Here is a 21,370-nt window from a genome sequence, read left to right on the forward strand (position 1 = left end):
GCTCACTGGCCACTATGATAATTCCCAAGAAGTGGTTTTGTTGCTTCCTGAGCTCGCTGGGCATTCCAGTCGCTCCCACACTGTGGCCCTGTCACTGCCTCAGTTCTCTGGGCACCATGATTGCTGCCACACCTTGACTCTGCCGCTGCTCCATCTCTTTGGGGGCTGTGATCGGTGCCTCACTGTAACTCTGTCACCTGTTAAGCTCTGGGCCGTCCCATCAGTGCCACACCATAACTCTGTCACTGCCTGAGCTCTCTGGGCATTATGAGCCTTGAAAACCTGGCAATGTTATTAAGACTGAGAGCAGGTTGGGAGTTCGAGGCATGTTGGAAATGCCTTTGTCTATGGAAGATTTGGAGCTGGATATCTGGGGATTTTTTTGTTCAGGAAGGCCTGAAGTAGGCTTTTGTCAACAGAGTTACTATCACACATAACAGTCCTGGGACAGTTGCAGGAATACATAACCAAAAGAATTGCCATAAGCCAAGTAGTTCAGCCTCCTCTGGATGTCAGGTGTGTAGTTAATACAGGTTCTTTACATAAGGGCCGTTGCTTTGCCATTCATCTGTGAAAAGGATGGTAATGGTGAGTGTCTAATGTCTTTCCTGTGATCTTTCCCATTCTGGAGAACTGTTGCATTCCCTATGGTGCTTTCAAGTAGCAATGACAGAAGAGCGGGGGCATATCAACGGGGTAGGGCAGTAGCAGCCCACAATTATATTTTTAATTTCTTCCTTTGATGGTTAGCAATGCAGTATGAGTGTTCCTAAACCACCCATCTACCCTTATCTGCTCTTCCAGGGATGGCACTGTCTGCTTTGTGCCTTGTGCTGGCCCACACGTGCATCTGCCGGGAGCAGGGGCTCCTCCCTTCCAGCCTTCTCATGGGAAAGACAGGCGGGACACAGAAGGATGCGGGTGGCTGTGGGTTTGCAGAGATAGGACAGCCTTGGTGATCACTTCCAAGATGAAGTTTTCTCTTTGATAGTCTTGATGAGTATCAAAACTGCCCTATGATGGACAAACTTAATAAACAGCTTCATTTCGAGACCTTGGGGGGGAAAAAAAATGCTGAGTGCAGTCGTTTTCCCTGGGGAAACAAAGTTGACAGTGGAACGAGTGGAACTGATGCAGGACCAGCACATTCCTGTTTTCTACTCATTCTGGATCAGCTGGGATTGAGAGAACAGGAGTTTAATGCTCTGACAATTCCTGATGCAAGGGCTGATCACACTTACTGTAAAGAGGAGACTCAGGACCAAATGTTGTGACACTGAGCTCACTGTAGTTTAAGTGCAGCAATTTTGTGTCCATCCACACTGTGAGGTGTCACAAGGAGAGCATTATTGAACCTGCAGTCCAGAGAGTCTGGGACATTTGTCAGGTAAATAAAGCAAATGCAAATACAGATATGGAATCTCTGGTGGGCCAATTGTTCAGTTTTGGTCTTCTGCAAACCCAAACATTACAGAAATCTTTTGATAACACTTGACCTCTGAGGGGTTTTTTCCTTTCTTTGGTTGGCTGGTTTGTCTGGTTTGGTTCTTCTGCTGTTTAGCTTTGCATTGTGTATGGGGCCAAAGGTGTGGTCTAAAGGCAGGAAGAGAGATGGCTGAATTTATAAGAATTGCTTGGTTAAAAATGTGTCAGTCTCATTCTGTGGTGATTTGCCAACAAGCACTACACAAAGAAAGAAACTGTAATTTACTTGTATGTATGCTTAGAGGTCAGTCTTGCCAGTTAGGACGTTCCTTTATTAAATGAATAGGGAAAATAAACTGATTCAGAAATGCAATCTGAATTTACAGAGAAATGTCTTAATTCTTATTGAGGAGAAGGAAAGATTATATTGAAGCTGACAAAAAGATTGGTACATTTTTAGTGCTTTTCTCCATAATGAATTTATCTGAGCAGAAGTCTTCAATTTTAGCATTAATGAGAATTTAATAGGCCTGTTAGTTTTCTTTTAATTGTAACTGAACTTGCATTAATCTCAACCATTTACATACTTTGTACTAAAAATCTCAGCCATCTTATTAAAACTTAGTGTTATCATATGTGTGGGAGCTGGCATATGTCTGCCACATAGTGTCAAGCACAGTATCCTCAAAATACAGGTCAGTCTGGCATTCTTCATCTAATAGTTAACCCCACTAAGCTCTGCAATTGATCTAAAGCAGTAATGTTGGTTTGACATTGGAACTTCTGCTTTTACCTCAATTTCCTTCTTTCCTGACTAGTCTGCTAATTGAACACAGTGAGAAGGATGATTTCTCTTCTATGCAATTTTAAAATTTGTACTCAGAATTGTCTCGGTAACTTTGTTGTTCTCCTTAAGTTTTTAAGGCGTGAATCTGCTTTCCCCACAACTTAGATGTGTAACACTTTCTTCCTTATTCCCTTTCAGTTTCCTTTTCCTATAACAGAGCTGTTAGGCCAAAGCAAATTTCCTGCTTCTGCAGCCTAAAGATTTTGGCTCACATGCCCCACAGCAGACATCTGCAACAGCTTGGGGCAGCTCTGCTTCCTGGGAAATGTCTCTGCTGGATGTGGTCCTTCACTTCATATGGGAGCAAACAGGAACACTGACCCTTTCCCTGTGTGGCATTTCCCAGTCTGGTGTATCAGCTTACACTGAGCCTCCAGAACCTCAGCATGTTTATTATCTAATTAGTCCCCAAGGAACTGTAAGGCTGGGGTGTGACAAGACTGCCACAAAGCAGGTGTGGCAGATGCACAGAGGCCTAGGTGTCATTTGACAGTGACTCAGGGGACAAGCTCTTACAGAGGCCACATTCTTTTAATATCAAAGTGCAAAGGCAGCAGTTTGGTGAGTTGGTCAGAAAAATAAATTCAGTAGCTGAGTGAGAACCCCCCCCCCCCTTTGCCATATGAACAAACAGGGTTAACAACTCTAAAGCACAAAAATAATCCTGCTACAGTTCCAGGTAAAAATCCTGGGTCTTAAGAGCTAGACAATTCATTTCTCCCATAGATTCTGACCCACAGACAGACAGTGCACCTGCAGGTTTTTGGGTTAGTGCTCTGCCTAACTAACTGCTGGTGCTGGAGATCTCCAACAATGCCCATCGATGCTGATGCTGGAGGGGAAGCAAACACCGTCCAGACCCAAACACCAACACTGACTACTGTGAGGGGGCAGGCAACAGACAGGATTCCTTCTCTCTACTTTGGGAACATGCATACTTTACAAATGGGAACTGTAGTCTACAAAGGAAGGCAATTCATGCACATATCATTACATTGATATTTAATTTTTCCCTTTTCTAGTATCTGTCATAACTTTAATAATGCTATATAGATAGGATTTGGAGAAGCCTAGATTGGATCTGGAGAAGCCTAGGCCTGCCCACAAGGCTTTCCAGCTGTTTAAGACACTTTGCAATGGTACATCCTTTTGCAACACTACTCATGGTTTTGTTGCTCCAAGGCACAAGTGTAGCGCTATCACAATCTATCTTGGGCTTTTAAAGGTTGAGTATGGACACCATATTCCCTGGCAAAGGAAAAAAAGTGGCAACTGGTACAAAAAGTGTTAAAATAAACTTGGCCACATACTGTTTCACAAGCAGCAATGGTCTCATCTGTCATGAAATATCACATGTGTTATCAAGCACAGGGAAGCAGGATGACACTGTTTATGTGAGCAAGGAGAACAACAAAGAGTTTTGCACCCATCCTTGAAGGGAATCCCTTGGGAATCACTGAAGATAAATGCCACGTTGTCAGTTAAACTGCTAGATGTAGTACTCAAGATTCTTAAAATATATTGGAATTAGGAGATTAGTGTTCAGGTATTTAGATAGAGCATCAAAAAGAATGGAGAAAAAGAAAATCTTCTCTCTGTAGTCTTGCACCTGAACACTACTTGAAATACCACTCAGGAGAGCAGTCTATGGGCTCTTCCTTCCAAAGAGTCTTCAGACGCTGGCTCCAGGCAGCCAGCATCTCCTTCCTCTTCTCCTCAGAGACATTCTCTGGAGCATAACAGATGTGAGGTTCAAGGACTTTGACACCACAGAAGTGCATGATTCCATGCTGGATGCAAAACAAAACAAAAAAAAGAAATGCCTCAGGAAATATTTCCTCTTACTGTCATTTGAAGAACATGAAAGATTCAAGTCTGTTCTGTTTCTTTGACCCAATATCAGTCAGGTTCTCTAAACCTGTGCATTTATCAGGAAAAGGAAACTAAATTGCAGAAGTTCACTACCTATACAGGCAGTCACTACTGAAGGCATACAGCAGAATAGCATACAAGATACTGCGAGATAAGGGCAACTTCATTTATTCTGCTCTGGGGAATTTTTTTTTAACTGCTGTTAATCCCACAGAATTGGGGATTCCGTCCTCTTTGGGAGCTGTTCACTGTTCACTTTGCAAGGTTCACAGGAGGCCAAAAGTTCATTGTTCAGTTTGAAACTCCTCAGATGGGTGTCTAACTGCAGTGTTCCACATCTAAGATGGAATTTTTTTAACTTTTTGCTTCTGGCTTAGCCAAAGGTTCCTGTAGAAAGGCTAGTACCTGTGGAATCAGCTCAACTTGCCATTTTCCCTCGGTGTGTTTCTGAATTTAGAGTTGTGTTTCATGTTTTTGCCATGTTGACCTGCAATCTCTGCAGTTGGACAGCTCCGCAGGCAGCTGGTAACTGCATGGGGAGGAGACCATGGAATTTTAGATCATCTCCTGTATTGTATCAAGAAGAAGCTGGCTAAACTTGCCTTACCACCTGTATTTCCAAACCATGCTGGGAACTTCTGAAAAAAGAGTAGCAATTAAAAGAGGAATGCTAACTTCCCTGTGTTGACTGTTACTGCCAGGGTAATGTGTGGCTCCCCTCCTACCCTGCATCCTACATGAATTGGGAAACCACAGAGAACAGAAATCCTGCATGGCTGAGCTCAAGGAAATCCTGTAACAGCAGGGAAACTGAAAAGGCTGGCAGTGTTAAGCTTTATCTACATTCTAATCTGGAGGGAGGGGGGACAAAACAATTTTAAAAGTCAGTGGACTTGTAAAGTAGTCCCAGGATTTTAGGTAACAGTCTACAACCTGCAGATCATTGGAACTGACAACTTGATTATTAATTATTGTATTTCATAAAAAAAACTCCCAATAAAACGATTGTTAAAAATAGCTGTAATAATAAAAAATTATGTAGACAACAACCAAATGTTCATATATTATACCTGCATGGGCCACAGGACATAGCGAATATCACCACCGATACCTTCTTTTGAATACATCTCTTGGCCTCCTCCCGTGGTGAAAGAAAAGAGGGATAATTTGCCCTAGAATGAGGAAATTAGTGGTTAATTAAGACATACTTAAAGAAGAGCGCCTGAACGGTTCAAGAGATATTCAGGTGAACCTGGACAGCAGGGACATCTAGGGGAGAGGGTGACTTCTTCTTTCCCAGACCTTACACGAAGGGCAGTTCTGAGGCCAAGACTGTTGCCATACAATTAGACAGTGGACCGTGTGTCTTTGGGAAGAGACCGGTTAAGGAAAAGGAATTATGTGTCTGACACCCTAGTGTGAAGCAGGGCTGATACATTACTTCAACATAGTGTAAAGTCAGAGCTCCAAACAACTACAATGGAAAAGAATGAACAAGCCCCCATAGAACATGGTGCAAGCCTTGACCTTAATAAGACAATTCCAAAATCATACCTGGAGCAAACCACCATCATAAACCTTTGACAAATCGTAAGCAAAGCCTTGGACCAAGACTCTGTCCATCCAGCCCTTCAGGATTGCAGGCATGTTGAACCAAAACAAGGGAAACTAGGCAAAGAGAAAATTACCTGGTTAGCTCAGAGAGTCTGGGCCACATTTAGGCCTGGTTGATAGGACTAATCCTCTGAACCTGCTCAGATCCTGTATGTACTTCTCCAGCTCTCTGTCAGTAGAGGTAGTATCTATGCCTGGCAAAAGAAGCTGAAGTGCTTTCTGTTTGTGGTAACCTCAGGGTCAGACCTGAGCATCTACAGCACCCCAACACTGTGGTGCATGTGAGGGCTTCCATCCAGAATGAAGTGGGAATAGGATGAAGTAGGAGGGTGCCATTTAATTCAGACTTAGAATTGTACAGAATCATGTCTCCTATGGCTGAAATGCAAACGAATTGAAAATCTTATTAGTAGGATGGACATCTGGTGATCAGCTCTGATCTGACAGTCTGGTGACAAAGGCCAGGGGATCAGAGGAGAGACTTCTTTTCAAACCCTGCTGACATCATAACCCCAAATCCAATACTGAAAAGAAAAAGACTTCTTTAAGATTTGGACCTTTCATTTCTAGTTTTTCCAGTTAGCCCATGGGATTGCATCCAAAGCTATCATATCCATGGCATCATCTTGAATGCTTAATGGGCTCTTTCTTATACTGGGCTGCATCACTACCCCTAAAGCTTTGTACACACTGCACACAGAGAAGAAATTCTATAAACATGTAACCACATGCGGCTTAATGGTGAAAACAAAATGGAAACTGGGCAACCACCACAGTAACTACAAGTGGTGAGTTTAGTCTGTAGCAAATTTTGAATTCCTTCATGATGTCCTTAACAGGCTTTTTAAATTTATTTTTTATTTTCTGCACCAGAACACACTCAACTCTTCAAAGCATTTTACACGTGGAAAGTAGAAGGCAACCACTTCCTTCAGGGGATGTCTTAAGGTTTTTATCTGGGAAGTGATAGTCTGAAAATGACAATGACTTACGGTGAAATGCTTACTTGAGATATGGCACCATCCTAAATTTAATAAAACTTTGGAGAGAAGAATATATAAAGAGATGTCTAAGGCCAACAGGGACACAAAGAAATGTAAGGCTACTATTTCCCTTCACAGTTCTTTGCAATTTGTGGACACTGGGGACAGAGCTGGCATAGTGGAGAATAGAGATGGGCTTTAAAGCTCTGTTATCAATTCCCAGTAGCATTTCTGCAAATCAGCAATAAATGAGAACAGTCTACTTGGGAAAGCCCAATTCCCTGACTTCACTGCCTGCCCCCAGCTCCTTGACCAGGAAATAATCCTTCTTCTGCTTTCTGCCAGCCTGCCTGACATCCATGGTCACATATGTCTTTGTGCATCCATCAGGAAGTTTGACCCAGTGTTGGGGAGCTCATGGCATTGCTGTTGTTTCAACCTGCATCATTCTGCTATTCAATTACTGGATTTGCTCTAATAATGACCCAGGTAATTGTACTACTGATCTGTAGTTTTTACTGTACCATTACCTAAAGTCAACATCACAACAGAATTGTGTTTAAACTAATGACCTGGAAAATCAGCAGGTCTGCTTGCTGCACTTTCTTCTGCTCTTCAACCAGGTCTTTGGACAAACCTCCTCTCTTGTAAGCTTCCCAGGTTTCCACACCATAATTGAAAGCTTCTGAGTTGTGCAGGTGACCTGTGGGTAGAAATGAACAGTCATTCCTTGCCCCCTGTGCAGTATCAGTGCCAGATAAGAGCTGAGTGCCGGTTGCTATTCACAGTTCTAACCTGGGTTACTGCTTTCCATTTTTCCTACGTTCTTGTCTTTGTTGAATATTCAGCACCATCCCAGCTGATGGTCACTTGATTTTAAAAAGGAGAGGAATGTAGGGTCTCAGAGTTCTGAAGCTTCACCTTCCTCTAGCAACACAGGAAGTGCAATATGAGGACCTAAGCTTGCCTCAGGACTCTGGGTATGCAGGTGGAAGATTTAAGAGAATGCTGTTAATTGTTCTGCCTCTGTCTTAGGACTTCCTGAGGCAATCCTGCACTTGTAAGCACTATGGAGCTGCTTTCCAGCCTCTAAAACTGGGGAATTCACCAAGGGATGGGCAACCAGCATTGGCCAGCTCTACTGATTCCACAGGCAGATCATCCATCTCTAGCAGAAGACAGGGGCGGTTGTAGCCTCGTGAACTCAACTCTAGCAAGTCCCAGAGTGGTATCTGAAGGCATTTTCTCTCCGTGAGAAATGGACTTTAGAGGCTGATTATGGACACGTGCTAATGTGTTTCTTCCTCCCAGCAGTCTCACTGTGATACAAAGGTCATGTTCAGGAGTGGCCTTGTAAAAATGCAGATGTCTGGTCACAAATACATTTCTTATTAATGAAATAAGTTTCTCATTAATCTCTTGATGATCTGAGGGCTGGAGCACTTCTCCTATCAAGACAGACTGAGAGCTGGGGCTGTTCAGCATGGGGAAGATTTCAGGAGACTGTTTTCAGCCTTCTGATACCTGACAGGGGCCTTACAAGTCACTTTTTTTTGAGAGAGGAATATTTTGGCTGGGCTCACCAACAATGTCATTCCTTGTTGCTCTGGGCTCAAACTGCATGGCGTATAAATCTGACACGGTGACACTGCAGCCCTGCTTGGTCAGCTCTTCCACAGCAATCTTCAGCAAAGACCCATTGAAGGACTTGGGCTCTTGATGTGCATAGACTATCAGGACGTTTTTCCCTGGAGGCAGAAAGAAAACGAGGAGACCATTTGGAATCTAGGAGGCAGGTGCAGAACAGTTTGTAGAGTTGGGGCTCATTCCTGGCTCTTTCTGTAGTGTCTTTTCCCAAGGACACAGAAGCAGTGAAAGCAGAAGTGGCAGTGGCAGCATTTGACTCCTGCTCAGCAGCACTGAGTGACTCCTGAGGCACTGATTGCTGCATGTGCCCAGCCCAGCAGTTCTGTGCTACACTGGGCTTTCCTAGGTGGAACTCAGTGGACAGAGGGGTTGTTCCATAGCAGGTCACACTGCCCTACATCAGCAAAACCGTCTCTCTTGAGACAACATTTCTGTTGGTCTGATTCCACTACCACCCAAAAAGCAGTGCTAGGTAGATTGCCCAAATGGGTCAAGGAAACAATTTCCTAGAGGTCAGAACACCTTCCTACTGCAGTGATGGCTCCCCTCCTGATCTTTCATTTCAGTGCTGTGCAAGTTACAACACTGGGGTGGACATTAAAGTTGCTCCTGTCCCACTTCAGCACAATCACAGCAACTTCTGTAGAGAGCAACAGGTTTTTTTTTCTCAGAGAATAGATTGCCATGTGTATTTCAAACTGTTGTCAAAGTGGATTCAAGGTAAGTTCAGTGGCCAAGCAGGTGTATAGGGATGGATTATCTTGGAGGCATGTAACAAGGCTCTGCTCAAAGAGCTCCATGGTCTTCTCAAAGTTTTATTGAGCATAGGCCCTACAATTTTAATAATTCTCTTAACAATGACTCATCAGTGAAACAAAGGAAAGAGTATGGAGTTGTATGGAGTTGTTGTTTATAGATAACCAGAGAGGGAAATTTACAGGGACTATTGAAAATGACAGTGTCTGCAAAACATGCAGCTCCTGTTTCCTGACTGCCAAGACAAAAACCCAGGCATCTCCTGAACTCAATTTCTCTGCAGCACAGCTTCTGGATGTGGTACATAGTGTCCATGAAACAAGAGCTATGCATAAAAGACTATTAAAACTTGCAGGTCAAATTCTATCATAAATTCAATGTGTCTATAAACTCTTTAAATCCCTGCTCCATAGTACTTTGGAGTTTCAGGAGCAGTTACAACTTTGCTGTTCCTGCCAGATCTCAACAAATGGAGCTCAGTGACTGGACGTTATCATATGCTCCAAAAGGTGCTAAGTTTGATTCTTCAAAAATGCTGATTTGTTTCCATTTCGGTGGAGCTGGGGGCACTTGGGCACAAGGTTTGGAGAGACTGGAGTTTTCCAAGGCATCACTTACTGCAGGTAATTTCAGTCGTCTGGAAAAGTAAGACCTCAGTGTCCCAAAGGCCCAGAGGCCTCATCCCTGAGGTGCCCAGCGGCCACCCTGGAGCGAGCAGCGTTTTCACCCGCGTTTGCTCTTACCTGCCATTGCTGGGGAGCGCTGGGGAGCTTCACTCTTAATATTCTGGTACTGCCTGAGAACTCAAGTGAGAGATTTGCTGGTGAGAAACATCAGGACCAGGTGCGGGGAGAATCGCTGTTTCAGCGGGAACTCAGGGCACTCAGCACAGCCGGGCACTGGCCGAGCGTGGCCCGCCGGAGAGGGAGGGAAGCGCCCGGCTCCCGGCCTTGGCCCCGGAGCAGGAATTCTCCTCCGGCCGCCGGACCGGCGCTTGGTGCCCGCGGCACGGCCGCCTCGGCCCGGGACTGCGCCGGGTGCACGGCGCCGCTCCCGGTCCCGTGCCGCCCTCTGGAAAACGGCTTCGGAACAGCCCCCGGCGTTCCGAAGCCCAGCGCAAGCCGGGCTGCCCTTACCTGCTGCCCAGATCCGGAGCACATCTGTGGAGGGCTGAGAACGGCCCTTCCCGGCGGCCCCGCTGCCCGCCCTTCCCGGGCCCTGGGGCAGCGCCAGCGCGGGGCGGGATCGGGATCGGCACCGCCCGCGGCTCCGGCTCCGCTCGAGGCCGCGCTCGGCCGGGAGCGCGCCCCCGCCGCTGTGACAACGTGGGACACCTACATCATCTCTGGATCCTTTTTTTTTATTCTAGGTCTCTCCTCTTCTCCAAGTACAGAGCTCGTCCTTCATTTCTCCCAGCAATGCAGTATGGGCACTCCTAAACCATCCATCTACCCTTATCTGCTCTTCCAGAGATGGCACTGTCTGCTTTGTGCCTTGTGCTCGCCCACACGTGCATCTGCCGGGAGCAGGGGCTCCTCCCTTCCAGCCTTCTGGAAGGTGTCTCATGGGAAAGACAGGCGGGACACAGAAGGATGCGGGTGGCTGTGGGTTTGCAGAGATAGGACAGCCTTGGTGATCACTTCCAAGATGAAGTTTTCTCTTTGATAGTCTTGATGAGTATCAAAACTGCCCTATGATGGACAAACTTAATAAACAGCTTCATTTCGAGACCTTGGGGGGGAAAAAAAAATAAAAATGCTGAGTGCAGTCGTTTTCCCTGGGGAAACAAAGTTGACAGTGGAACGAGTGGAACTGATGCAGGACCAGCACATTCCTGTTTTCCACTCATTCTGGATCAGCTGGGATTGAGAGAACAGGAGTTTAATGCTCTGACAATTCCTGATGCAAGGGCTGATCACACTTACTGTAAAGAGGAGACTCAGGACCAAATGTTGATTGTGACACTGAGCTCACTGTAGTTTAAGTGCAGCAATTTTGTGTCCATCCACACTGTGAGGTGTCACAAGGAGAGCATTATTGAACCTGCAGTCCAGAGAGTCTGGGACAGTCACCAGGTGAATAAAGGAAATGCAAATTCAGATGTGGTATATCTCTGGTGGGCCAATTGTACAGTTTCAATCTTCTCCCACAACCCAAAACATTATAGGAAACTTTTGATAGCATTTAACTGCTGAGCTTTCTTTTGGTTTGGTTTTTCTAATTTTGAGCTTTGCATTATTTATGGGGCTGAAGGCTGGAAGAGAGATAGCTGAATTTATTTGAATTGCTTGGTTTGGAAGGCATATGTCTCATTCAGTGTGGTTTTGCCAGCATGTACTAGGCAAAGACAGGGAGATATTGCCATCTATTTGCATGTGCTTAGAGGTCACATCTTTGACATATACCTGATTTTTTTTGCCAGCAGGATGAAAACTGCTGTGTGTGAAATTTGCAGGTTTCATTGCACTATTGGAAAAATTGTATGGACTGATGAATAAAAAGCAGCAAATCTCCACAGTGCTAGACCAAGGCTACATGGAATGCTTACCTCATTCCTTAATCTTAACTAAAAAGTAAGCTTGTGCCAGAATGGGAAGGTGTCTTTGTATCTGTTTTCCTGGTATTAACTTTAAGGGCTGTACAGTAGTAGTAAACTTTGCCAGCAAAGGTTTAATTATTAAGTCTCCTTCCTCTCCGCTTGTAGTTTGCTGTCAGGTATCTCTTTAGAGACTTTCCCTCTCCATTTCTCTGATGAATTTCAAGTTCTGTAGGGACCTGAGCATAATCATTCTCTATCTGTCCCTGGCTTAACACTCTGCTGGGCCCAGCAAGATTAAGCATTTTTCCACAGAGGAGGTTTCCAGCTCTGGAAATGACTCAATGCTGGAATATTAATTCTGGGCTCTATACCCTGTCCAGAACTCTGAGGAAGGGGATGATTTGTGGGCAAAACTCCAAGAAAATATTTGTCTATAATCTTTCTGTAAAGTACCTTTTAATCTAAAAGTAAAGCATTATCTGGTCTGATTGATCCCCCTGCTGTCCAAAAGCCATGAATATTACGCTGTAGAGCTGATTTTAGAGAAAGAAGCTGTGATCTTAGTTAATTTTGCATCATCTGTGCACCAAAACTCATATTGTATTTCTCTAAACCCTCAGAGGGCTGAGGTGGGAGAAACTGCAGTACCTAACAGAGCGGATGCTTGTGGAGAAGGGTTGCATCCCCCTGAGGAGTATGAATGCAGAATGGGAGACTCCAAGGGCCTTTGGAACCACTGTGTTTGGTGACTGACTGCAGCCACAACTTTTCACTGCAGTTAAGTTCAAAAGAGCACTACCTGACATTTCCCATAGATGCTGAGCTGTGGCCTAGCAACAGATGGCAGAAATATAAAGGTGTATGTGTAGAGTACATCGAGAGGATTTAATTTTTCTTGGATTCTTGTGGAGGGATAGAATATAAGAAAATAATGCATAAGGTAGTCTCACACCTGAGGACTTGCAGCTGTACTAATCACCAAAGATTAGGAACAGGCCTGCCCTTAATAGGCCATAGTTGTGTCCAATAAGAAGACGAGTGCTACAAAAGAGAGTAGGAGTTTGTTGGCTGTGCTGTGAGGAACTGCCCATGAGAAATCACTGAGAAGGTATGGAACTTTGCAATAAGATGACAACAGATTCTTATTGAATTCCTGTGAAGAACCACCTTTGCTCTGTATGTCTCACTGGGGTACAACTGTATTTGCAGTTTTGGCAATCTGTTATGTGGACAAGATGGTTAGGTCTTGGTTTATTCTCTCTGTTGGATGTCAGCAAAATGATTTCTTATTTTATCAAGGGTAATACAGAGAAAGCTATGGGGTATTTTGGCTCCACAGTCCTAGGGAAGAAGCTGGTCTTTTGTCTCCTTCCTGAGTTTTCTAAACATATCAGACTTCCTGTGTATTTAAGCTGCATGAAACTGAGCATTTTAATACTCTTAGAATGATGAGGCAATTATCCAGCACTGACTTGAGTGTAGCATCAGCTTAAATTCTTTGCATCTTTTCTGTAGAATATAGCCTCTTTAGGCTTTAAGATATCCAATAATACAGTAGGATTTTTCTTAAAAAAAAAAGAAAAGAAAAGTAGAACTTGCATTGTGCATGGTATTAGTTATTGGCTGTTTCTCTCTTCAGCACAAAGTTTTGATGAATAGTTTATTACAAAGTATATTCCTCTGCAAGCAGGCAGCTCACCTCAGTGATATTGCTTCAGGAACACAATATTAAACCACATAATGAATTACACCTGGCTTTAAATGTCAGTTTTTTTGAAACCTGGATTGAAGGCACCTTGGTTTCTCTAGGCTATGAGGCTTCTTGGTAACATAGTTCCAATGGGTATCTGTTTTCCTCTATTGTTCTGCGGCTGCAAGCACGTTTGACCTGCCACTTCAGAACACCAAATAAAAAAATACCATCATGATTTCCAGAAAAAAATGTCATAGGAAAAGATCAGACCACTGCCTAGATATCTGTGGGAGAGCAGGACCACCAGCCACATAAAACAAATCCCCAGACTAAATGTGGAAAAGTATGTTCCTTTCCACCCTTTTCCCCAGCCTGAAGTGCAGCTACAAGTTACTCACCTAATTCTAGTTTCACTCTCATGAAATCAGTGTTGGTTTGGCGGGGTGACAAAGGACAATTATTCTTTATTTCAAAGCGGCTGTAACATTTCCAGTGCTGCTAAGACAGTAATACTGCCACTTCTTTTCTCTCTCCTTACTAACCACAGACAAATCTCTGTTGGTTTTCTATGTGGCAAAATTCTCCTGAGTTTTGGAAAGGCATGTGTCAGAACACACATGCAGCCCAGCACAATGCCCTGCAGAGCACACACTGCAGGAACATCAGGACAAGAACAAGAACCCGTGGCTCACCACCCACTGTCACTGCACAGTTGATGGCTTCCAAAGCCTTGCAAGAGCAGTACCCTTGTGGAACCTGAAAACTTTGGCTCACGTGCCCCACAGCAGACATTTGCAACAGCTTGGGGCAGCTCTGCTTTCTGGGAAATGTCTCTGCTGGATGTGGTCCTTCACTTCATATGGGAGTAAAATGGAACATCTGATTGGTGTGAGAGGGCAGGAAAAAAACAGGATTCCATTTTGTCTCTACAAAGGGTAATCAAAATGGAGAAGTCCCTTTGATTTTAGGAAGCTGCTTTACAAATACTGTACAAATGGAAATTGTACTCTACCAAGGAAGGCAATTTATGCATATACCAATATTCAAAATCTGCTTTTTTTCCCCCCCACTTTTCTGGTATCTGTTATGGCTTTAACATTGCTTTGTAAATATATCTATAAGCCTGGCCTGCCCACAAGGCTTTCCAGGTGTTTAAGACACTCTACAACTGTACATCCTTTTGCAATACTATTCATGATCTGGTTTTGTTGCTCCAAGGCACAAGTGTGGAGCTCTCACAACCAATGACAAGTGGCTTTTAAATGACAAGTTGGGTATGGGCAAGATATTCCCTGGTAAAGGAAAAGAAAGTGTTAAAATAAACTTGGCCATATACTTTACTTTTTCACAAGCAGCAATGGTCTCATCTGCCATAAAATATCACATGTGTTATCAAGCACAGGGAAGCAGGATGACACTGTTTATGTGAGCAAGGAGAACAATACAAAGAGTTTTGCACCCATCCCTGAAGGGAATCCCTTGGGAATCACTGAAGATAAATGCCACGTTGTCAGTTAAACTGCTAGATGTAGTACTCGAGATTCTTAAAATATATTGGAATTAGGAGATTAGTGTTCAGGTATTTAGATAGAGCATCAAAAAGAATGGAGAAAAAGAAAATCTTCTCTCTGTAGTCTTGCACCTGAACACTACTTGAAATACCACTCAGGAGAGCAGTCTATGGGCTCTTCCTTCCAAAGAGTCTTCAGACGCTGGCTCCAGGCAGCCAGCATCTCCTTCCTCTTCTCCTCAGAGACATTCTCTGGAGCATAACAGATGTGAGGTTCAAGGACTTTGACACCACAGAAGTGCATGATTCCATGCTGGATGCAAAACAAAACAAAAGAAAGAAATCCCTCAGGAAATATTTCCTCTTACTTTCATTTGAAGAACATGGAAGATTCAAGTCTGTTCTGTTTTTTTGACCCAATATCAGTCAGGTTCTCTAAACCTGTGTATTTATCAGGAGAAGGGAAGTAAATTGCTGTTAAACACATAAGACTGTTCTCTGTGGATGCTGTATGCTGTTCAATTTGCAAGGATAAGGGACAGTCTAAAGTTCATTGTCTGGTTTGAACCTCCTCAGATTCTTCCTGAACTGCAGTATGCTTCACATCTATGTTGGTTTCTTGTATATTTTTTTTTGTTTGGTTGGTTTATTTTGGTTTTAAGCTTTTGTCTCTGGCTTAGCCATATGATCCTGCATGAAGGCTAGAGCCTGTGGAAGTTCAGCTTGCCATTTTCTCTCTGTCTGTTACTGAATTCAGAGTTGTGTTTCATGTTTTTGTCATGTTTACTTGTGAGCTGTGCAGCTGGACAGCTCCTCAGGGGTGAGGCGCTGGTAACTGCAGTGGGGAGGAGATCACGGCATCCTTCACAAATTGGGTAACCACAGGGAAGAGAAATCCTGCATGCTAGGGCTAAAGGAAATCCCGTAACACCAGAGACACTGTAAAAACTGACAGCAGAAGCTTTCCCCAGATTGCAAGCTGGAGGAAGGGGGACAAAACAACTTCAAAACTCTGTAGACTTTTAAAGTAATCTCAGGATTTTAGAGCCCAGTTTATAACCTGCAGATGCTTGGAACAGGCAACATAATTATTTCTTATTATGTTTTGTATAAAATAATCAATAAAAACAATTGTTTATAAATAGCTGGAATAGTAAAATTAAAGCAAACAGTAACCAAATATTCATATATTATACCTGCATGGGCCATAGAAGATAGCGAATATCACCCCTGATTGCATACTTCTCTTTGCTTCCTCCCGTAGTGAATGAAAACAAGGATAATTTGTCCTAGAATTAGGAAAGTAGTGCTTGAGTTAGACATGTTTAAAGAAGAGTGGCTATATAGTTACAAAGATATTTGGGGGAACCTGGACAGCATGAATTTCTAGAGAAGGGGGTGTCCACTTCCCTCCCAGATGTTTCAAGGACTGGCAGTTCTGTCATAAAATGTCAGACAATTGCATCAATGGGCTGAGTGTCTGGGCTTTGTGCAGAGATGGGTTAAAAAGAAAACCAATTATGTGTCTGACACCCTTGTATGAAAGAGGGCTGATCCTTTTTCTTCCTTATGCAACATTTGGCAAACTGTAGCTGGAAAGCCCTCTGTTACTGTGAAAATCTCTATTCCTGTCCTCTCTGGCTGCAGAAATTTTTTGCTAAAGTCCCCCTTCAAACTTGGGCTTGCTTAATCACCATGTTTCTTCTGCTCCTGTGATTATGGTATTAGCCATGTGCTCAGCTTCTCTCATCACAGTTTTAGCTTCTGTAATCGAACTAATATTTTTCCAGTGCAGCATACCAAATGTCCTGAGCCTGTACTCCATCTGAAGCTGTGATCATTGGGGATTATGCCTATTTCTGTTAGCAAGGCAGCCATTTCTGAAACTTAAAGAAACTGAAATGTTTGAAATTGTTAAGAACATCAGAACTAATAGAGATTAACATGAGTGAAATATATGTGAAACTAATGTTGATTGCTTTTTGATGCTGCATTTGTTACCAAATGAGATCAATCAGAGATAGTGGGCCAGAATTTTCCAGGGATATTCCCAGTGCAGTGGGGAATCAAAAATGTATGATTTGACATGCATTTTGCTTCCTGCCAAATTAAAAGCTACAGAGAGGAAAAGATTCAAAGTAGAGAGTTGTGACAGAGGCTCATACTACAAGTATTTCAGATGTCTGATTAAGTTTTATAGTTCAACCTTTACATCTAATCCCAGAACAGGACTAGGACAGCTAGTGTGTCAGTCATTACAGATAAGAGGAATCCTATAGTGGTGGGAAGACAGTAATTATTGGAAATGAATTGATTTAAACTGTTTTCAGGCTGTATGCTACCACAGTACACTCTGATACTCCTAATAAATGATAAACCCCACACAGCGGGCCAATAAAGATCTCTAGGAGATTGCTTAAATCTTTAGGAAATGCTTCAGTCTCCTTATTTTCTTGCCTTGCAGACAGTGTGAACAACCCAGAAAATAACTCAACATGTTACCAAAGCATTATTTCAGAGCAGTGAAAAGTCAGAGCTCCAAACAACTACAATGGAAAAGAATGAACAAGCCCCCATAGAACATGGTGCAAGCCTTGACCTTAATAAGACAATTCCAAAAACATACCTGGAGCAAACCACCATCATAAACCTTTGACAAATCGTAAGCAAAGCCTTGGACCAAGACTCTGTCCATCCAGCCCTTCAGGATTGCAGGCATGTTGAACCAAAACAAGGGGAACTAGGCAAAGAGAAAATTACCTGGTTAGCTCAGAGAGTCTGGGCCACATTTAGGCCTGGTTGATAGGACTAATCCTCTGAACCTGCTCAGATCCTGTATGTACCTTCTCCAGCTCTCTGTCAGTAGAGGTAGTAACTATGCCTGGCAAAAGAAGCTGAAGTGCTTTCTGTTTGTGGTAACCTCAGGGTCAGACCTGAGCATCTACAGCACCCCAACACTGTGGTGCATGTGAGGGCTTCCATCCAGAATGAAGTGGGAATAGGATGAAGTAGGAGGGTGCCATTTAATTCAGACTTAGAATTGTACAGAATCATGTCTCCTATGGCTGAAATGCAAAAGAATTGAAAATCTTATTAGTAGGATTGACATCTGGTGATCAGCTCTGATCTGACAGTCTGGTGACAAAGGCCAGGGGATCAGAGGAGAGACTTCTTTTCAAACCCTGCTGACATTATGCCACCACGCCATGTCTAAGGCCAACAGGGACACAAAGAAATGTAAGGCTACTATTTCCCTTCACAGTTCGTTCCAATTTGTGGACACTGGAGACAGAGCTGGCATAGTGGAGAATAGAGATGGGCTTTAAAGCTCTGTTATCAATTCCCAGTAGCATTTCTGCAAATCAGCAATAAATGAGAACAGTCTACTTGGGAAAGCCCAATTCCCTGACTTCACTGCCTGCCCCCAGCTCCTTGACCAGGAAATAATCCTTCTTCTGCTTTCTGCCAGCCTGCCTGGCATCCATGGTCACATATGTCTTTGTGCATCCATCAGGAAGTTTGACCCAGTGTTGGGGAGCTCGTGGCATTGCTGTTGTTTCAACCTGCATCACTGTGCTATTCAATTACTGGATTTGCTCTAATAATGACCCAGGTAATTGTACTACTGATCTGTAGTTTTTACTGTACCATTACCTAAAGTCAACGTCACAAGTGAATTGTGTTTAAACTAATGACCTGGAAAATCAGCAGGTCTGCTTGCTGCACTTTCTTCTGCTCTTCAACCAGGTCTTTGGACAAACCTCCTCTCTTGTAAGCTTCCCAGGTTTCCACACCATAATTGAAAGCTTCTGAGTTGTGCAGGTGACCTGTGGGTAGAAATGAACAGTCATTCCTTGCCCCCTGTGCAGTATCAGTGCCAGATAAGAGCTGAGTGCAGGTTGCCATTCACAGTTCTAAACTGAGTTACTGCTTTCCATTTTTCCTACGTTCTTGTCTTTGTTGGATATTCAGCACCATCCCAGCTGATGGTCACTTGATTTTAAAAAGGAGAGGAATGTAGGGTCTCAGAGTTCTGAAGCTTCACCTTCCTCTAGCAACACAAGAAGTGCAATATGAGGACCTAAGCTTGCCTCAGGACTCTGGGCATGCAGGTGGAAGATTTAAGAGAATGCTGTTAATTGTTCTGCCTCTGTCTTAGGGCTTCCTGAAGCCATCCTGCACTTGTAAGCACTATGGAGCTGCTTTCCAGCCTCTAAAACTGGGGAATTCACCAAGGGATGGGCAACCAGTATTGGCCAGCTCTACTGATTCCACAGGCAGATCATCCATCTCTAGCAGAAGACAGGGGCAGTTGTAGCCTCGTGAACTCAACTCTAGCAAGTCCCAGAGTGGTATCTGAAGGCATTTTCTCTCCGTGAGAAATGGACTTTAGAGGCTGATTATGGACACGTGCTAATGTGTTTCTTCCTCCCAGCAGTCTCACTGTGATACAAAGGTCATGTTCAGGAGTGGCCTTGTAGAAATGCAGATGTCTGGTCACGAATACGTTTCTTATTAATGAAATAGGTTTCTCATTAATCTCTTGATGATCTGAGGGCTGGAGCACTTCTCCTATCAAGACAGACTGAGAGCTGGGGCTGTTCAGCATGGGGAAGATTTCAGGAGACTGTTTTCAGCCTTCTGATACCTGACAGGGGCCTTACAAGTCACTTTTTTTGAGAGAGGAATATTTTGGCTGGGCTCACCAACAATGTCATTCCTTGTTGCTCTGGGCTCAAACTGCATGGCGTATAAATCTGACACGGTGACACTGCAGCCCTGCTTGGTCAGCTCTTCCACAGCAATCTTCAGCAAAGATCCATTGAAGGATTTGGGCTCTTGATGTGCATAGACTATCAGGACGTTTTTCCCTGGAGACAGAAAGAAAACCAGGAGACCATTTGGAATCTAGGAGGCAGGTGCAGAACAGTTTGTAGAGTTGGGGCTCATTCCTGGCTCTTTCTGTAGTGTCTTTTCCCAAGGACACAGAAGCAGTGAAAGCAGAAGTGGCAGTGGCAGCATTTGACTCCTGCTCAGCAGCACTGAGTGACTCCTGAGGCACTGATTGCTGTATGTGCCCAGCCCAGCAGTTCTGTGCTACACTGGGCTTTCCTAGGTGGAACTCAGTGGACAGAGGGGTTGTTCCATAGCAGATCACACTGCCCTACATCAGCAAAACACTCTCCCTCCTATTGAGTCAACAAGGAAATACTTTCTATGCTGTAGCAGTTGTTTATAGTTAACCAGAGAGCAAAATTTATAGGGATTATTGATCACGACAGGGTCTGCAAAACATGCAGCGCCTGTTTTCTGACTGCCAAGGCAAAAATCCAGGCATCTCCTGAGGTCAGTTTCTCTGGTGTACAGGTTCAGCCTGGAGCAACACCTGTCAAGTGACAGGCAATTTTATTGTGTCATGGAAAACTAGTAGCAACTGAACTGAATATTTGATGAAACAACAGCTCATTTTCAACATAAATGTTAAGGGGCAATTACACGAGGGTACACAGTGTCCATGAAACACGAGCTATGCAAAAATGGCAATTCAAACTTGTGGGTCAAATGCTATCATAAATTCAACCTGTGTGCAAAATTTTTAAACCCTTGTCTATATGTTATTCTGGAATACAAGGAGCAGTTACCTCTTTGCTGTTCCTACCAGCTCCCAGAAAACAGGGAACTCTAGGGAGTGCCTGGAGATGGACAAGCTCCCCAAAGTGCTAAGTTTGATTCTGCAAATATGCCAGATTTCTTCCCTTTTGATAGAGCTGAGGGCGCTTAGGCGGAGTGTTTAGAGAGACTGGACTTTTCCAAGGCATCACTTACTGCAGGTAATTTCAGTTGTCTGGAAAAGTAAGACCTCAGTGTCCCAACTTAACACGGCTGGGGCACCATCCCTGAGGTGCCCAGCGGCCACCCTGGAGCGAGCAGCGTTTTCACCCGCGTTTGCTCTTACCTGCCATTGCTGGGGAGTGCTGGGGAACTTCACTCTTAATAATCTGGTACTGCCTGAGAACTCAAGTGAGAGATTTGCTGGTGAGAAGCATCAGGACCAGGTACGAGGTGAATTGCCGGGTGAATCCCAGTCCCGTGCTGCCCTCTGGAAAGTGGCTCCAGAACGGTCCCAGCGCCAGCCCGGCTGCCCTTACCTGCTCCTCGGGGCCCGGAGCACACCTGCTGCGGGGCTGGGAGCGGCCCTTCATAAAATCACTGAATATCCTGAGCTGCAAGGGACCCACAAAGATCACCGAGTCCAACTCTTCCCGGCGGCCCGGCCCTAGGGCAGCGCCAGTGCGGGGCGGGATCAGGATCGGCGCCGCCCGCAGCCACGGCTCCGGCTTCTTTTTCCTCTGCATCTAGTTTCATTTGAAACCCCAGAGTTGTAGTTCTTGTACTGTGAGTGGCAGTGAAGGGTCAGTCCGTGCTCTTTTCCCCTGTCCGCTGGTGATTTTGTGGACTTGCAGCGTATGCCGGCTGAACCACC

The 21,370-nt window shown here is 44.3% G+C and overlaps 2 protein-coding genes across 4 annotated transcripts; both read right to left on the reverse strand.

The window, feature by feature from the left end:
• Positions 1–1,706: 1,706 nt before the first annotated feature.
• On the reverse strand, positions 1,707–10,483 carry LOC129121795 (ribosyldihydronicotinamide dehydrogenase [quinone]-like). 3 transcript variants are annotated; one of them, XM_077181390.1, is made up of 7 exons: positions 10,281–10,482; positions 9,888–9,947; positions 8,325–8,489; positions 7,314–7,444; positions 5,699–5,812; positions 5,215–5,316; positions 1,707–4,062 (listed from the first exon to the last, which is right to left on the reverse strand). In XM_077181390.1, the coding sequence occupies exons 2-7, from the start codon at positions 9,892–9,894 to the stop codon at positions 3,889–3,891; spliced, it is 693 nt and encodes a 230-aa protein (XP_077037505.1). In that variant the 5' UTR covers positions 9,895–9,947; positions 10,281–10,482; the 3' UTR covers positions 1,707–3,888. The 3 variants fall into 3 exon arrangements, with proteins under 3 accessions (XP_077037505.1, XP_077037506.1, XP_054491274.2); XM_077181391.1 differs by having other exon boundaries at positions 9,888–9,940; positions 10,281–10,438; XM_054635299.2 differs by lacking the exon at positions 9,888–9,947 and having other exon boundaries at positions 10,281–10,483.
• Positions 10,484–14,819: 4,336 nt separating this feature from the next.
• On the reverse strand, positions 14,820–21,041 carry LOC129127396 (ribosyldihydronicotinamide dehydrogenase [quinone]-like). The gene is made up of 6 exons (XM_054643968.2): positions 20,843–21,041; positions 19,593–19,757; positions 18,583–18,713; positions 17,513–17,626; positions 16,083–16,175; positions 14,820–15,199 (listed from the first exon to the last, which is right to left on the reverse strand). The coding sequence occupies exons 1-6, from the start codon at positions 20,847–20,849 to the stop codon at positions 15,026–15,028; spliced, it is 684 nt and encodes a 227-aa protein (XP_054499943.2). The 5' UTR covers positions 20,850–21,041; the 3' UTR covers positions 14,820–15,025.
• Between the last annotated feature and the right edge of the window lie 329 nt (positions 21,042–21,370).

This window comes from Agelaius phoeniceus, chromosome 1 (genome assembly GCF_051311805.1).
Source record: "Agelaius phoeniceus isolate bAgePho1 chromosome 1, bAgePho1.hap1, whole genome shotgun sequence".
NCBI classification, from domain to species: domain Eukaryota; kingdom Metazoa; phylum Chordata; class Aves; order Passeriformes; family Icteridae; genus Agelaius; species Agelaius phoeniceus.

Excerpts from the sequence above, each read along its gene's own strand:
- LOC129121795 (XM_077181390.1), bottom strand. Across the intron at positions 5,813-7,313 it reads CAGACCTGCTGATTTTCCAG|TTTCCCTTGTTTTGGTTCAA; the intron begins GTCATTAGTTTA and ends CTCTTTGCCTAG. Across the intron at positions 4,063-5,214 it reads ATGTCCTGTGGCCCATGCAG|CATGGAATCATGCACTTCTG; the intron begins GTATAATATATG and ends TTTTGCATCCAG.
- LOC129127396 (XM_054643968.2), bottom strand. Across the intron at positions 17,627-18,582 it reads CAGACCTGCTGATTTTCCAG|TTCCCCTTGTTTTGGTTCAA; the intron begins GTCATTAGTTTA and ends CTCTTTGCCTAG. Across the intron at positions 15,200-16,082 it reads ATCTTCTATGGCCCATGCAG|CATGGAATCATGCACTTCTG; the intron begins GTATAATATATG and ends TTTTGCATCCAG.